The sequence below is a fragment of the Molothrus ater genome, chromosome 19, assembly GCF_012460135.2.
Source record: "Molothrus ater isolate BHLD 08-10-18 breed brown headed cowbird chromosome 19, BPBGC_Mater_1.1, whole genome shotgun sequence".
Classification (NCBI taxonomy): Eukaryota; Metazoa; Chordata; class Aves; order Passeriformes; family Icteridae; genus Molothrus; species Molothrus ater.
In genome coordinates this window covers 5,564,947-5,581,971 of record NC_050496.2, presented here as the reverse complement: position 1 = coordinate 5,581,971, position 17,025 = coordinate 5,564,947, and the positions used below count along the sequence as shown (strand labels likewise).

At 46.9% G+C, this 17,025-nt stretch overlaps 1 protein-coding gene across 1 annotated transcript; it reads left to right on the top strand.

The window, feature by feature from the left end:
* The first annotated feature begins 8,391 nt into the window (after positions 1-8,391).
* Positions 8,392-15,893, top strand: SLC16A5 (solute carrier family 16 member 5). The gene is made up of 4 exons (XM_036394452.1): positions 8,392-8,611; positions 11,779-11,922; positions 12,896-13,762; positions 15,596-15,893. The coding sequence occupies exons 1-4, from the start codon at positions 8,392-8,394 to the stop codon at positions 15,835-15,837; spliced, it is 1,473 nt and encodes a 490-aa protein (XP_036250345.1). The 3' UTR covers positions 15,838-15,893.
* Positions 15,894-17,025: the final 1,132 nt, after the last annotated feature.

The window sequence follows — 17,025 nt, the reverse complement described above, 5'->3', positions numbered from 1 at the left end:
TGATGTTTTAGTCTATAAAATAATCTCAAATTCCACATTTATCCTAACCATTTCCACTGATAACCACAAACAAGTAGAACATTAATACAACCACTAAATGTGAGTAGCTAAAACGGGAAGAGGATTTTTTTTCTTGTCAGTTGTCATTTGCTAAACCCCTGCTCAACACTGGACCACATAGAGGAAGGGTCTGGTTCTTTCAGCTTTGGTGCTGCCAGAAGTTGGACGACACGGGCAATTCAGGCCCAACACAATGAAAAGGAGGAGCAAGGACACAAGTGAAGAATGAGAAGTCTCGATATGAGTTAATCCTACTCTTGATTGCAAGTGGCTGTTGACTCCTGTGGGTACTCTGAAGGCTGCCGGTCTCCATCCTCACTGCCACAAGACCCTCAAAGCCACAGAGCAGGGAAGGGCTGACACATCCCCAAACCAGGGTTTAACACCAGCACAGTGGAAGAGGATGAGACTCTCCCCACACAGGGAGCTCACCAGAATCCATGGCTAAGCCAAGTCACCACACAGTATGAGTTGATTTAAGATAGTATTTTCAAACGTCTAGACCCATTTATCCCAGACCTGGCAGCAGGTCTGCACTGCCAGTGAATTTGCCCAAAGCAAAGCCACACTTCAAGTGCTAGCAGGTCTTGGGCAGAGGTGGAAACTGCAGTGCTGGCACTGCTGACACCACACACATATCTGTTCATCGGGGAGGGCTTGTCAGCAGAAATTCAGGTTTCAGGCGGCATTTACATAATGCCATAACCTCCCTGCTACCCCACCTTAGGGCTGTCTGATAAGGCCATACAAGCTGGAAAGGCTTTGCAGGAACTTTAACCAGCTCCAGGTCTGCCAGGCAGGCGGCTCCTCTAACACAATGCCATGTCACCACGCAGGAGACACAAACATTGCTCTGTGGTTCCTACAGGAACCAGGAGCTGGAGCTGCCAGGTCTTTGCACCATCCCTCACTTTCCCATCCAAGGCTTTGGAACCCATGATCTCCTTTAAAAATTAATTGTTTTACTTGCTGCAGGAAGCAGGTGATGCCTCAGCATTACCAAGTGATGAGAGGTTGTGCAGGATTGGCAGCATGTGTTAACTTACCCGAAGGCCAAATCAACCCTGTAGATCAGCTCTTAATGTGCTGGTCCTGCTGCTGCCAGGAGCCCAAAGCTCAGCTCTTCCTGTTGCCAAACCCAGGCTGCTCAAGAGCTGCTGCAGCAGCAGAAGGGAAAGGGGGATGGTTTGCAGCAGAACTGACCTCAGCAGAGGGTTATAGGCCCTGACTCTTGTCTAGGTTGATCAGAGCACCCCAGGCTGCCTCCCAACACTGTTGCCCCAAGAAGATATGGGATACTCAGTGAGGGCACATCCCCAGGGACAAGCAGCTCCTGTGAGTGAGGGGCTCTGTCCACGGGGCTGTGCCACCACCAAGGCAGGAGGTGAATGGCACCACAAAAACACCCAAGGGATTTCGTACCTGCCCATAGCAGGATTTGGTCCCTCCTACCCCCAGAGACAACTAGGGGGAAAAAATTCTCCTGGTGGCTTTGCCAGGTGCCTGGGGGAAAGATGAGTGATGGAACATCACATTTTCTGATAGCCAGAGTAAAGTCAGTAGGTAGTGCATGCACTAAGCTATGGCAGAGGGACTTGAAAATCCCCTCATCAGACTTCTCTGCATTGGAAAGCACTTAAAATGAGCAATTTTACATCCTCCTCTGGAAAGAGAGGCTCAGGCCCCCTCTTGTCCTCCAGGCTGCGTCCAGGGCCCACCAGGCTCCCTGGGGCTGGTGCTCACCTCCCCACAACATTCCCATTAGTCACCCCCACTGGCAGCTCACCTTGCCCCTGACAGTTTTGCCTGGAGCACAATTAATTAATTAATTGGTTTTTCTGACCTGCCTGTTCGTGTCTGTGGACAAAGAGGAAATAGTAATTGACATTAAAGATAGAAAATGGTTTTAGCAGTGTCAGGCACCCATCAGCATCCAGCGGCTTGGCCTGGGGCTCCAGCAAAATGCAGTGGAAACTGAGACTGCATTTGCCTTCTGCACACGTGGGAGGGTGAAACACAGCGATGCAGAGGTCCTGCCACAGCCATACTTGCAACTTGCACAACCCCTTCTCATGCTCTGCCTCAGGCTCTCACACAGACGAAGGTCAATTCCTCACTTACCCGCCCACCCTCACCCGGAACAAAGTAATCAAGCCAGATCTGTCTGCAGATGGGAAGCCTGCAGATATTTTCAACTCAGCTTTCTAACTTGTTTGGGAAACAAGGACCTTGGCCATGTCCTTCTACCTAGATCTGGCTTTGAGGCAGTTATTGACAGTTTAACCCAACTTTCACATGGTTAAATAACTGCGTCATACCCTCTTGCTTTCCAGGCCGGAGAAACACATTGGTTACTCCAAACCACAGTAAAGAAAGAGTTGCAATACCCTAGTAATTACCTTCAAATTGTGGTGTAACAGATGAGCAAAGGCTTACCTCAAAAGATAAGCTTTTTTGACCTTCTGGTAATATTTCCTGTTAGAGGCCTCCATCCCTCCTAGGTGTTTCCCAGTGTGAAGTGCACAAAGTCCTCAGGTTTCATCAGTGAGCTGAGAACTCCACTGGTCTCTATGTCACCAAGAATATCCTTGAGCCCAGGGCCATCTAGGCAGCAGGTCCTTTACCAAAGCCAGGAAAACATGCACCAGTGATCTTGATGAATTCAAATGACAGCATCTAAAAATGAGGAAAACTATTTGGGCAACCAAGCAAGGAGACAGGCCTTTGACCCAGGCATTGAGTTCAAGATGTCCTAGAAAAGCAGGCAGATTCGACACTAAACAGATAGAAAACACCTAATAAATGGTCATCCTCAACCTAATGTTCCAGTGTGTTTTTATCTAAAATTTTAATACAAAGAAACATGTAAAAAGTAAGAAGAAGAGGGACATATTTGCCAAACCAATGGGGATTTGCCCATGAAACAAAGGCTCAAGGCCACTTTTTGCTGTTTCCATACCCCTCTGAAAATATGATCCCAAGGCACACGAGGACCTGCACTTCCCACTGGGATAAAGAGTTCCTGCCTTTCCTTTTCCAGAAATCACAAAACTAAACATTGTGATCCCTCTGGGTATGAGCCTCAGTGTCAGCACTAAGTTGCTGTATCTTCTCTTCTACCCTGTTATGATCTCTAAGCATCACTCTCATTTTCCTCAGAGCAGGACATCTTCCTTGGACAGGAGACCTGGGCAGGGCCTGGCTGGGATGGCAGAGCATCTACCCAGAGCTAAGGAGCCAAAGCTGAATAGCTGGAGCCCAAAAACTAGCCAGCTTCCTAAAAACCATGCTCCAAATTTTCTGGCTGAACACCTTCAACCCCTCACAATCTCCTCCAACTGCTCCACAGATTCAGCAGGCAGACACAAGGAAACACTCCTTTTGATCCTACTCCCAACGAGTCCCTTATTCCTTATGAATAAAAGCCAATTTAAATCATAATCAAAAGCTTGTTAGAGGGAAATTAGCCACTGCTCAGGATCAAAATATCAATCTATGAAAGAGATGCCCTGCAGCAGGGCTAGACTACCCACAGCTGCATCACATCCCATTTCTCCCTTCCTCTGCCACATCCTCACATGCAGGAGTTTTCTTGCAGCTTCATTTACAAGGTAACTTCATTTCTTGAGAAGCCTCATTTTCCTAGGAACACGCCCTGCCCTCATCTTCCCAAATGCAGGCAATTGCTGGAAGAAAAGCACCCACAGCTTCCAGATATCCGCAGTAACCTCAGCCAGATTCCTAGCAAGGACCTTCATCTATTCAGATACTCCATGGTCCCTCTCTCTGTCCACTCCAGGGCAGGCCAGGGCAGTGTGGCAGGTTAGAGTGTCACACAGCACAAGCCACAGCTGCTCCCACAGCCACCTTCACCATGAGTTTATGCAATGTCTTCCTCAGACTCATCTCCAGATCCCCATTGCCTCAGGGAACGTTGTCCTTCTTGGCACCACACTTTGTACACAAAGCACAGGCTCTGGGACAGCTGGGGACCAGAGGGGGATGGTGGCAGTCAGGAGGGCAAGGGCCAGCATGCACACAAACCATCTGCAGTCACCCACCAGCCAGAGATCCACCACAGGGATAGAGAGCAGGGACAAGCCACAGCTTGCTGAATTCCTGCAGGCCAATGGGAGCTGTCTGTGCATGCTCTGGTGCCAGCTGCCTCCTCAGCTCTCATTTCCCATCTCCAGGCTAAGCCATTTTATCCAAGCACTGGCTAATGGCCATTAAACCTAGTCCCAAAAGGGGGATTTCTCACCTGGTCTTACAGCCACATTATCAGTGATTAATGAGCACAAAGCAGCCAAGCAGACCCCAAGTCAACCCAGGAGAGCAGAAAGCAGTGGTGAAACTGAGCAAATGTGATCCATGCAAGGATCTGGGCATAAATGCAGCTGGGGAACAAACAGGATGGAGGAGGTATAGGAGGAGGATACAAATGAGGCTGGTTGGGCTAATTAAGACCTGTTAGTGCAGGAAGGACCCTGTTCCCTTTTGCAGGGGGAGGATGTGGGAGTGATGCTATGGGAACTGCTTGGGAAAGTCAGGATAAACCAGCACTTCCTCCATCCTTGGCACAGCACCATTTTCTCAGTACTAGCAGAGCTGGCCTGAAGGGGTTTTGCCAGGGTTCTTCAGATCCTGTCCCAGCCTCAGGAACCTGTTTTCAGGTGCTCTGAGACCTTGGTTTCTGTTGGGTCTGTCTACATTCCAGGGATGGATCAGAGCAAGAGTTTAATTTGTGACCGAACCTGGGGTGGGAACAGCTCCCTGCCACAAAGCACTCTGCAATCCCATAGCTGAAATGTCACTTCATTTCCCTTGCTTTAGACAAAAAACAAAACCCAAAACCAAACAACCCCCCCACACTTCCTCTGCAAGAATTAATCTGCCAGAGGATTTGCTAATCTGGATCTCTGGAACAAATTCAACTGGTCTTTCTCAAGTGTGATTTGCAAGCTCAGAGGCGTTTGCACTTTGGTATCCAACCACAAAGAATCACAGAACCATTTCTAACTAAAGGTTGGGAAATACCTTTAAGATACTATTGAGTCCAACCGTTAACCCAGCACTGCCAAGGCCACCACTAAACCCAGTTTTTAAGCCCCAAAGCTGCTGCTGAGGCTCCTGAGCTCAGGGCTGGTTTACCATGCTGGTAAGGACAGGGAGAGAACAGGGGACTTGCAGCCACAGCCACCGTGCCCCAGGCACAGCCTGCCCCCTGAGGGCTGCAACCAATTGCTGACAAGTGACATCCAGCAGAGAGAAGCCATAGCACTGGGCCAGGCTGCACCACTTGGGCTGATGCTTTAATCGGAGCTAAATCTGGATTCTCTGCTGTCACCTCACTGGATGACCTTGGAAAAGTCAACTGGTATACAAGATTAGCTACATGGGAGAGGATGGCAAAGCAAGCCATGGTCTCAGGATGAAAAGGTGCTTAAAAAGTCATTTATAAAGGTATTTACCAAGACAAGTGCTTGGCTCTCCTACCCTCAACAGACACTGAGTGACCCCAAAAAGCAGTTTACCACCCTGCCCAGTTTACAGTAAACATCTCGCTTCTGTACATGCAGCTTATTTTACACATTCATAAAATACGTGTCCAGCGCATGCCAGGGCTGAGCTTGATGGCAGGATGGTGCAAGAAACCTTCTTCTCCAATCCCATTCCTGCTCTCAAACTGCAGGCATTGTCCAGTCTCTGAGCACCCCTTCCAAGCCCCATTGCTTTGGAAAGCAGTTCTTTGTCCCCCCAGCCACACTCCTGACTTTCCTGCTGGACCCTGTGGCTGGGTCTCCCTCCTCAGTGACTCCAGAGAAGAAGTGGGCTGCTCATCTCCCTGCAGAGGTGCCCCAGCTACAAGCTCTTACTGAAGACTATAAATATCATTATTTGCATAACATAAACCTGTATTTGTGAAATATAAACCTCATCCTTTGAGGTGAGCTACATAAATGCCCCAGGCTGTCGTGTCTCTTGGCATAAAGGGACACAACACTCCCTGCTCTTGCAGGGAGCAGCCAGGAGCCCTCATGCTAGCAGCTGTTTTTCCCCATCGGAGCTGAGAGAAACTGAGGCACAGAAGAAGAAGGACTCCTGGTCTGCTGTCATAAACAACAGCTACCAGGGCTGCTCCACAACAGCTAAGGAAATCCAAGGTTTGGATGCTGATGTCTCAGGGATCACTGGAAGAAGAAACAACACTCAGACACGAACAGGAGAGGATTAGTTTATCAGGGCAGAGAGTGACTGCCAGAGAGAGGCTGGAGAGACAGACTGAAACAGGCAGTTGTTCCCTGTGTCCCATCCAGGGCACTCATGTGTCCTCAGGTGCTCCACAGGCTGGTAGAGAGAAGCACCTTTGCACTCTTCACCTTCTCCCAACAAAAGCACACTGTTTGCAGCAGGCACCCAGGTGTGGCTATTGCTGTGAACTCCAATCCTATTCCCAGCCCTACTAAGAAGGGATGATCACGTGTGTGTGAAAATCTGCCCATGTTTCACAGGTGTCCCAGTCCTGTCACGTTCACTGCTCAACACCAGGAGCAGTTTGCCTAAGAGCATCAACACACCAGCCCTCCACTTTCACACCGTCCATCCTATTTCGATACCTTGGAAGGGTTAATCCGCGGGTTTGCGCGGCGCTGCTGCTGCTCGGTGTGGCGCAGCCCGCTAAACCAGAGCTGGAATAATCTTGTTCCTTTACCTTTGTAAAGGAGGCAGCGAGGAGGCAGCGAGGAGGTCGTGTGGCACCTGATCCCCAGGGTCCTTGCAGCGACTGCGCAGGTCGGGCTGCCCAGGGGAAAAGGTGTCCTGCAGCCTGGGGCAGAAGGTGGACGAAAGCCATGGGGTCTGCAGCCCCACTGGAGAGTCCTCCCCCGTAAGCAGGCACCCAGGGAGATGTGAGGGGAGCCAGGAATCTGCTGGACAAACTCAAAAGTTGGACAGGGCAGCTGGGAACAGAGAAGATCTGTGCTTCTGCCTTTTTTTGCAGGTTTGCTGTTGCCGGGGAGAGGTTTTAGGCTGTTATCCAGCTAATTCACACCACAGAGACAAGCACTTGAATTAGTTGCATTATCTGCGCCCAGCTAAATTGGACAAAGGATTAAAGTGTGCTGAGCACCACCACCGTGATTTGCATCTCAGAGCCCCTTCCCACGGGCCCCCTCTGCTCCCAGCCTTTTTTTTTTTTTCATTCTCTGGCTGTAAGCCAGCCAGCATAAGAGCCCTGTTTACAGAAATGATGCCTAGGTTAATATTGCAAAAGACTTCATCAAAGCCTGTAGTCGCTACTGAAGCAGAAGGGTCTGACCGTGGGCCATGAGCTGACCGGGCTGCGCACACAGGGGATGAGCCGCAGCCACGCGGCACCGCCCTCCGTTTGACAAATTCTGGTCTCAGCCTGAGGTATGAAACTAACTTTCTGCCACCATGGCATATTTGAAATAATGAGCAAAATCAAACTATTATTCATCTCTAAAGCTGCACATAAAACCTCAATGCAGCTGCTGTTTTAGGGAAAAAACACTATTCGAGTGCTAAGTAAATATTGCGCTGTGCATTTACCTTATGGGCACTTTTTCTGAGCTCATCCAGCTGCCAGAGATTATTATTTTATGCATGTTTATTCATGTGGAGAGGATGCAGAATGATATTGCTATATGTTTCTGTCAGTCTCAGAGAAATCCAAACTGGGATCTCTCAGAAGCAGCTCTAGATCTAGAGAGGTAAAGCAAAAGCCTATCTGCCATCACTGGATTCTAATTAATTAATGGCTTTTAAAAGGTTTTTTCACCACCAGCACTTTGTACATAGGTGTAGTTTTCCTGAAAGGTTCACACTGAGCTCTGCTGTGATACAGAACCTTTATAGGTCTCTATTTTGCTTGGCATTTGCAGTTTTTCCTCCTCGGCACAGGGACTGAGTGACCTTAGCAATTGCCAGCAAGGGGACTCCATATGATGAAAGCAGGTGAAAGGGAAAATAAGGGCGGAACTAGGTAAAGCCAATTCATACCTCAGAGGAGGTGTGGTCCTGTCCTCTACCTGGCTGTGGTCACAGTCTTGTGAAATATAAAAGGAGAAGGCAGTGGTTTCTTAAACAATCTGGTGCCAGGATCCTGTAGTGAGAAGGAAGGGAGGTGCTGGAAGAAATGCAAAGCAAGAAGTCAAGAGTGTCAGCTGGGAAAGGTGCGGGACTCACCAGTGCTCTGAGCCTCAGGAACACCATCAGCTCTTCCCTGAAGGCCTGTTCGCTGGGCTGAGGGTTGCGTGGTAGCTGCACTCCCTTCCCCAGCAGACTGGCTGAGAGGAGAACGGAGCTATCATGTCCCAAGGAGAAGCAGCAGGACGCGGCACTGCCAAGCCCCAGGACCAGGGATGGGCATGGATGGTCCTGCTGGCTGCAGTGGTGCTGCAGGGGCTGACGCTGGGCTTCCCCTGCTGCATCGGTATCTTCTTCACGGACCTCCAGCAGGAGTTCCAGGCCAGCAACAGCGAGACATCATGGTTCCCGTCCATCATGGTGGCCGTGCTGCACGGAGGGGGTGAGTGATGGCAGGGAATGGCCTCCTCCACCTCCTGCCCTTGTGCTGTTGGTGGGGGGATGTAATGAGGATACTTTCAGCATTTCATTAAAGCGGGTGGTGGAAGGGACTGGCTGTTTGGCAGTGCACAGCACTTCCAAGACAGTTGGATCTCACAGTCCAAAGCTAAACGTCCACAGATTCCATGCTCTCTTTTGTCACTCTCAGAGTCAGCCAAGACCCTTGGTCAAAGAAGGCAAATCCCTTTCTCAGCTCAGTTTTTCCAGATCAGCAAAAACATAGTTATTTCTCACAGAAGCTCTTTGAATAAGCCAGCACATAGTGCTGGAGCTCCGGTGCTTTCTTGGTTCATCTTGTCCACGAGAGCACATCTCCTTCCAAATGCCACATGACAGCTCTGTTCTTTGTGGCTGAAGAGATGCCAAAAGCTGAGCTCCTCAGGGCTGCCAGCTGAGGCAAAGCCTTAAAAGCAGCTCCTTGGGTAGTGGCACGGAGCGCACACCTACGCAGGCATCAGGGTGGATGTGAGCAGGGCTGGATCAGTGCAGAATGTGGGTCAGGCAGCACCTACGGCTGCAGGGCTGGAAGGATCATTGTGCTCTGTGGATACTGGAGTGAATCACTGGTTTTCCCCTCAAAAAAAATATGGGAGCAGCACAGGGCAGTGGTCCCAGATTCCACACACAGATGTGGGGATTCTTTTCCTGCAGAGAGAAAACCAAATCCCCAGCAGCTCAAGGACTTCCCAATGAGTGGTCTGTGCTTTGTGACCCATACAAATCCTGTGCTTATTTGATAAACAGACAACCCAAACCCTACCAGGCAACAGAAGGAAAGTTCCCAGTGTTGCCCATGTATCCAAGCTTCTCCTTGAGTTCATTCCTGCTGCCTTCCAATGCTGGTGAAAGTTGACACTACATTATAAAGCAAAAAAAAACAACCCCAGAGCCCTGAGTCACACTGATGTGAAGGCTATGGCAGGTTCAGTCTGTACCATGCAGGATATGGCTAGCAGCCACCTGCATCGAATTGAGAGTTTGCACCTTAGCAGAAACAGCTGGGTCCAAAATATCAAGATGCAGATGGAAAGAGATGTCAGGGAAGCAACAAGGGGAGGAATCACCACTGAGAGTCAGCAGAAATAAAGCAGTATCCTCGGGGCTTGGAATCTGGAAGCTGTTGGGCATTCCCCATCCTGCTTTCTGGCCCCTGTGATCCTTCTGTCATTAGTGGGGAGGATCCAACTGGGACCTGCTGGCTCTGGGAAATGATCTCAGAAGCAACTTGGTCCCAGCATGTCCAGGAAGGACAGCTCTGGCAGTATCCACAAGAATGTCAATTATCCTGTAGTTTTTAATGAAGTAATTGTTGTGTAGGAGGCTAGAACCACTGTAAAAGGTAATACAACGACAGCCAATACATAGATCCAAAAGTTATAAATTAGATAAGGAAAGAATAGCTTTGTGTTGATATTCACAATAGAATTTGTCAGGGCACAGCCAGGGAGTTGTACTTTGCTTGCCAGTTATGTCTCCTATTGCAGGGTGTTAGAGCACAGGAGGATTTATTCTTTTCCCCAGTGGCAGGAGGCAGCAGTAACATAAACCAGAAAAAAAAAACCAACAAAATAAACAGAGATCAAAGCTTCCCTCTCAGGCCAAGCACATATGGCTTTTGCTGCAACTTCTGACCTCCTTTGGACGGGGCCAGGCTTTACTTGATTCAGGTTCTCCAGTTACATTTCAGCACTTAAATCTTTCCCAAAATTGCATGCTGTTGTCACTAGTATCTCTTAAAGGTGCCACTCTCTTTTCTTCACATTTATTCCTTTTAATTCAGAGGAACTGAAGGGGAAAAAATTTATTTGTTGCAAAAATTGGAAGAGAAAGGGAAATGGGCAGAGCAGCCTGTTCCCAGAGCAGTCAGTACTGGGAGAAGGCTCCATGCAGGAGAGCTATGGAAGGAAATGGGGAAGGGCACAGGGCAAACAATAGCTCATAACTCAGCCAAACATATTCCATTATCAGTGCTGCGTTCCTAGGTAAAAGCCATTAGTGATTATTTTGTTATAAGATAATTTGAGAGACCTAGGGTGCTACATCTGTGTCCAAAAGGGAATTTCGGGCCATTACAGGTTCCTGCTCCTAGATATCCATGCACACGGAACACTCTGCACTAACTCATATAAATGCAGCACTTTTGTTGATATTGTTGCAAAAGAAAGCACAAAAGCCCCAGGCAAGTGAGAAATAACATTTGAAACCCAGACAACAAGTAACCAGGAACTAATTCACAACAAACCCTTATGGTTTTTAGAGTCAATCTCATTCTTTTATATTGTTCAATTTATGCCTTCTTGGGCTAGTTAAACAGCAGTACCATCCTTAATGTCTTCAGCAGGAGGAAAAATAATCCAGTCACATTTGCTGGACACTTTTTCAAAGGCCAGTGAAGTCTAAGGTGAAAATCTCCCAAGCAGATCAAAATATAGACAGCTGCACTCCTAATTTTAATAATGTTCCACTGTTCACTTGACTGTGTGGATTTTATTTCAAACCAGATGTTGATTTAGGTCACAAATATGCCGCAGGTTATATTCCCTACACTGACTAACTCCTAATTCTGCAGCTTACAGTCATTTTGCATTTGCTTCCATAACCTTAAGTGTTCAGAATTGAGAAAAATGTTAATAAAACCTGGAAAACCCTGAGGATTCTTGAGGGAACAGGAAAAGAAACTACCTTCAGATCTTCTTCTCCCAGAGAATGCAGAGAGAAGCACCCTCCCACTGGCGGGCTGCAGATGTGATCTAATCTTTCCCTGCCCCAAAATGAAGGATGTTAATGTCATTAACAAACAAGTAATTTATCATAATCTCACGGAATTCACCAGAAGTCCATTTCCAAGGGTTTTAATGAAAATCCCTCACATCCTACTTGATGGTCAAAATCCCCGCAGATGACAGACGTCACCTCAGCCAACAAGCTGGCCAAGCACTTGGGAGGATCACAGAATATATTTTCTCTTCCCGTCTCCCCCACTACATTAAGCTGCTGGGAAAACCTTCAGGGTCTCTAGACTACATCATTTGATAATTGCAGCAATCCAGCAGGTACAAAATACTTCCTTCATCCCTAACAGCTTCCCTTTTCCTTCTCTACTTCCAGGGCCCCTGTGCAGCATCCTGGTGAAGCGGTTTGGCTGCAGGTTCGTGGTGATGCTAGGTGGGCTGCTCAGCGGGCTGGGAATGGTGTCCAGCTCCTTCTGCAGGTCCATCAGCCAGCTGTACCTCACAGCTGGCCTCATCACTGGTACGTACTAGAAAGCAAGGAAACTCAGCTGCTGGAGATGGGAAATGAGAGAGCCCCAACTAAGTTGGTCACATTTTTTCCACTCATCTGTGAAATAGGAGAACTCAACAGCCTCCCAGCACAGCAGAAATCCTACAGCTACTAGACTTGGCCTTCACACCCCTTTAGCACACACCTCACTGGGAAGTGCTTCTCTCTGGAAAAAGCTACAGGTCTCCAGAGGGTAACATGGAGAAAAAGGATGTCTGTTCATTTTAGTAGCTTCTCAGCCTTTTGTCTTTCAAGAAGGGAGGGGTTTTGTTGTTTTTCCAATCTTGGAACATAATGTGTTGCGATAATGTCCTTCTCAGGTTCCCTGAGCTTGTAGTTCACCACTCCCAAACTGGGGGAGAATGGAGATATCTTTTCTAACAAAAGACCCTGTTGGTTTTGAACAGAAGTAACAGATGGGAACTCTTCCTTTCCAAATATTTCTCCTATGTAACTGACGTTCAACTCTTGGTTTTTAAAAACACAGAGAAATTAATTCCTTACTCTGTAACCATTCCTGCTGGATCTTGCAAGTTAAGCAGTAGCCACTGCTTACAGAGAAAAACAAGCAACTCCCTGAGCCCTGATGAAAGCATCAGGAAAGCAGCACTGCTCATTGCATGTATACATTGCACACATAAAACCCAAGCTTTTAATGAACAATTCCATAGTAACTTAAGAAGTGCACCATGTCCCAGAAAAACATCAGTTTAGATCAATATATTAACTATACCCAAGAACACAAATAGTTTAATTTACACATAACATCCTTCTTCATCCTGGTGTGGGGTTTCTGAGTATTAATCAATTCCTGGGGGCTGTGTGGCCTGGCAGGTCAGAAAATGCTTCAATGGCAGATGAAATCATCTGTGGGTACACCCTGAATTTGGGCTCTTTTCATGCTTTAAGACAACAAAGAAAGATCATTTATTCTCATCTTTAGGTCTGGGATCATGTTTCAGCTTCCAGGCAGGAGTGACTGTGCTGGGCTACTACTTTGTACGGTGGCGAACACTGGCCAATGCTGTGGCCTCCACCGGTGTCTCCCTCGGTTTCACGCTGTGGCCGCTGCTGTCTCAATACTTGCTGGATGAGATGGGTTGGAGAAACACCTTCCTCATCTTTGGAGGAATACTACTGAACTGCTGTGTTTGTGGAGCCATCATGAGACCCATTCAGCTGGCATCAGGGTCACTTCCACAGTCTGCCAAGCCCAAAGAAGAGCCAGGGAGCAGAGCAAAAGAGGAACAGCTGTCCAATGGAGCATCGCCTCACCACCCCACACTCCAGCAGCACACCAAAAGGACAAAATGCTTCCAGATGCTGCAGAAGTACCTGGCTTTTGACATCTTCTGTCAAAACAAAGGTTACCAGATTTACACTATTGGAGTAACCTGGATGATGATGGGCTTTGCCTTACCCCATGTCTACCTTGTGCCTTATGCCATCCACAATGGGGTGGAGGAACGCAAGGCAGCCCTCCTCATCTCCATCATCGGGTTCATCAACATCTTCATCCGCCCTCTCACAGGGCTGCTCTCAGGACACAGAGTCTTCACAGGAAGACGCATCTACCTGTTCAGCCTGGCCGTGCTCCTCTGCGGGCTCAGCAATTTCATCTGTGTCATCTCAGCTGAGTTCAGCGTGCTCATCCTCTACTGCGTCATCCTCAGCATAGCCATGAGCGGCGTCGGGGCGCTCACCTTCCAGGTGCTGATGGATGTGGTGGAGATGGACAGGTTCTCCAGTGCTCTAGGGCTCTTCACCATCCTAGAGAGCACCACCCTCCTCATTGGGCCCCCGCTCACAGGTGAGAGAGGCTATGAAACCTGGCTGGGGGAAAGGTGGTGGTTTGGAAACTGGTGACAAGTGTTTGGGAGCATCAAGAAGAGGAATTAGGGAGTTTCCATACCCATGGTGTAGGTGAGTTATGCAAAGGGAGCAGTATAAAAAGTATGGTTGGAAAAGAATCATCAGCCTCTTTTAACAGCTGGAAAGTATTTCTACAGCTGCATCAAGATCACACTGAAAAAATTATTCACTTGGTATGTGACCTGATACATGTGGGAGCAATGACAGCTTTTTTCCAGTGGCAAGAAGCCAACAGGAATAACTACGAACTTTTTCACCTTTTTACCAGTTTGCATTGCTTTATCCATGAAGTGTCAAGAAATTGTGAACATCCCATTAAATGAATTATTTGTGTTCACAATTATTACCAGTCCTACATTATTCAAAAGTCCCACAGTAAAAGCTTCTGTTCAGTCTTCTTTCCAAGTTCTGGAGCATATTAATTTTTCTCTGGAGACAAGAAAGGAGCTAGTTATGACTCTCAGTCCAATAAATTATTCACAGTTCACTCCAAATGCCACTAAGTGACCTGTCCAAGACACACCTGCTCCTGCAGTAAATTCAAAAGACCAACAAACAACAAATGTCAACCTGAGCATGTCAACCTCAGTTCATGCTTTAGTTTTCTTCTCCAGACAATGAATTGTGGCTACTCAGCAGGAAAATTTGGTCTGGTTCAATAATGTGGTGGTAACATGCAGTGTATTTCATGGTACTCCCTGCCATTAGCGTGTCAGTCACTTTTCTCAAAGAGCAAAAAAGGTCCCTTCTTGGTCATCTCTGACAGGAGCAGCAGATGGGAAAAAAAAAAAAGCACAGTAAAAGCAGCTCCATTTCTGCTCATAGTCCTAAAATTTGCTATAGAAAAGTACACCATGGAAAGAAATATCACCAATCTTGACTGAAAAATACAAGCAAATAAACATTATTCTAGTATTTCCACATTGATAAACAGCCTTATGATGATGGAAGGCATCATATATTTGGCCTAAGTATCACTTTTCCATCTCTAATATTAACATTAAATGATTCCCTTGATATCTCGTGTTTCTAAATGGTTTGTATTGAGGTCACTTAATGTTAGTCATAATCTTGCTGTGCTGTGAATTTCCTTATCCTTCATTAAACAGGATTAGAGACAAGTGTTCAGTTTGGAGACCTTACTATGTAAGTTTCTGAGCTATTTCTCTATCTAGTTGCTCTGTTTTCTGCCCCAGGATGTAATACGGTCACTCATTCCAAAAGCCATAGAGTGGCAGTGACACAAGGGTCCTCTGCTGAGCAAACAAAATGAAGCAGCAGGTTGGGGAAAAAATACAATTTCCTTTCTTTCCTGACTTCTGTGTGTATTGAAAAATACTTTCTACAGAAGTATCACCTGACTTGTTGTAGGATTGACGGGGGGTAGCACGGTCGAGACGGATGGAGACGAGAGATCTCTGAAGCCAGGTTGTGGAACTTGGGGTTTATTGCAAAGGGCCTGGGTGCAGGGCCCTGCTGGGAGCTGCCAGCCACAGCAAGAGAGCGAAGTTCCCGTTAGAATACAATAAATGTTCTTCTGTGTTGAATATTCTGATTCTCACTCAACCAATCTAGTACAATATACAAATCCTATAGCATTTCCATACAGCCTATAAGAATCACTACATTACCATACTGTGTTACATTTTAAACCCTAAAAACTCCTGTCTTTTGTATATGGCAGTTTGCTGAATGATTCAGGTTTAACGTTCATGTAAATGAATGCCTTTAGTGCCTCTTCTCTTTGGCTAAGCTTTGACTTCTATTTCAGGTCTCCTGGTAGACATAACCAGTGATTTCCACTACGTCTTCTACACCTCCAGCTTCTTCCTGATATCAGCTGCATTATTTATGGGGCTCAGCTTCTGTGCTCTGCAAAAAAAAAACAAATTGAGAGAGGCTTCCAAAGCACATTTGGACAATCCCTCCAGATATCAATACAGTGAAATGTCAACAGAACCAAAGGCTGTAAATCAATCCCCTCCAGCAGTTGAGTACATCACGAGCATATGAAAATAAAGACGGGGGGAAAAGTGCTACACCATGAAGTGGTCTGTACAAGGCAACACACGGCCCAATACTGATGGCAGATCAGAAAAAAACAGTCTGCTTTCCACTACTGTCATCTTCCTTTTGCACTTGCATTCCACAGGGCCTTGTCAGACTCCAAGACAGAGATCCAGATCATGGACCCAGCACAGAACCCAGCACCAGCCAAGGAGATGAAGCACAAAGAGATCTGAGCTCTCCTAAAGCAAACCATAGGATAACAGCCATGGGACCCAGCACCAGGAGACAAAAGCTGGGATAGTTCAATTAGGTTAAGTCACCACCTTTAAGAAGTCACTGGAATTTCACAAGCACATTCCAGTTGGAAGTGCTGGATAACACGTATTAATGGGTAGTTCTTCCCAAAGAAATATTGTTGCCTCATCTGAATATGCAATTTTGGTGCACAGGCTTCCTCTTTGCTTCCCATGTTGGAGGTGGCAAGTCAAACACTTTCCACAGGAAGTGTGTTATTATTTTCCACATCTCTAAATATTAGACAAAAGCAGCTGCATGGGTTGTAGAACTCAGAAAAATCTCTAGTAAGATCAACTATTTTCTCCTATGAAGCATACACAGGAGTTCTTCATGCCAAGGACAATTTCAAAGCCTCAAAATTTAACTCCAGAGCCTCAAAAAAAAACCCCAAAAAACAATCCACCATGCCTTGGAGTGCCTACGTTGTATAACTACTGATATCTCAAGTGCAGTTTAATATATCATAAAAGAGAATTCATGGCTCATGTAAACACACTTCAGCATTAACTGGAATCCATTTGGGGCAGGGAGAGTGATATCAGACCTAAGAAAAAGGATATGCATCCTTTTATAGGGCAAAATACAGAGCAACTGTAGTTCCTCTTTGTGGAGATCAGTTCAGCTCTTTAGTCTTAGACTTTTGAGCCTAATTACACCAGCATTCTCATTATGGAGAGCTTTGTACAAACATAACTTGTATTTCTTATAAGCGCAAGCAGAAGTTAAAAAGAAATCCATGGGGAAAGCATATGAGAAAAGCCAGTGTTGCTGACTTTCTATCCATACAGCCTCCACTGTAAGTGGCATTCTCTGCCACATCCCTGGGATTTAGGCTTGTCACTGCTCAATGGCTGCAGCAGCCTCAACAGCAGCTCCCTCTGTTCATATTCTATG

Excerpts from the sequence above, each read along its gene's own strand:
- SLC16A5 (XM_036394452.1), top strand. The coding sequence starts at position 8,392 with ATGTCCCAAGGAGAAGCAGCAGGACGCGGCACTGCCAAGCCCCAGGAC. Across the intron at positions 8,612-11,778 it reads GGCCGTGCTGCACGGAGGGG|GGCCCCTGTGCAGCATCCTG; the intron begins GTGAGTGATGGC and ends CTCTACTTCCAG. Across the intron at positions 13,763-15,595 it reads CATTGGGCCCCCGCTCACAG|GTCTCCTGGTAGACATAACC; the intron begins GTGAGAGAGGCT and ends CTTCTATTTCAG.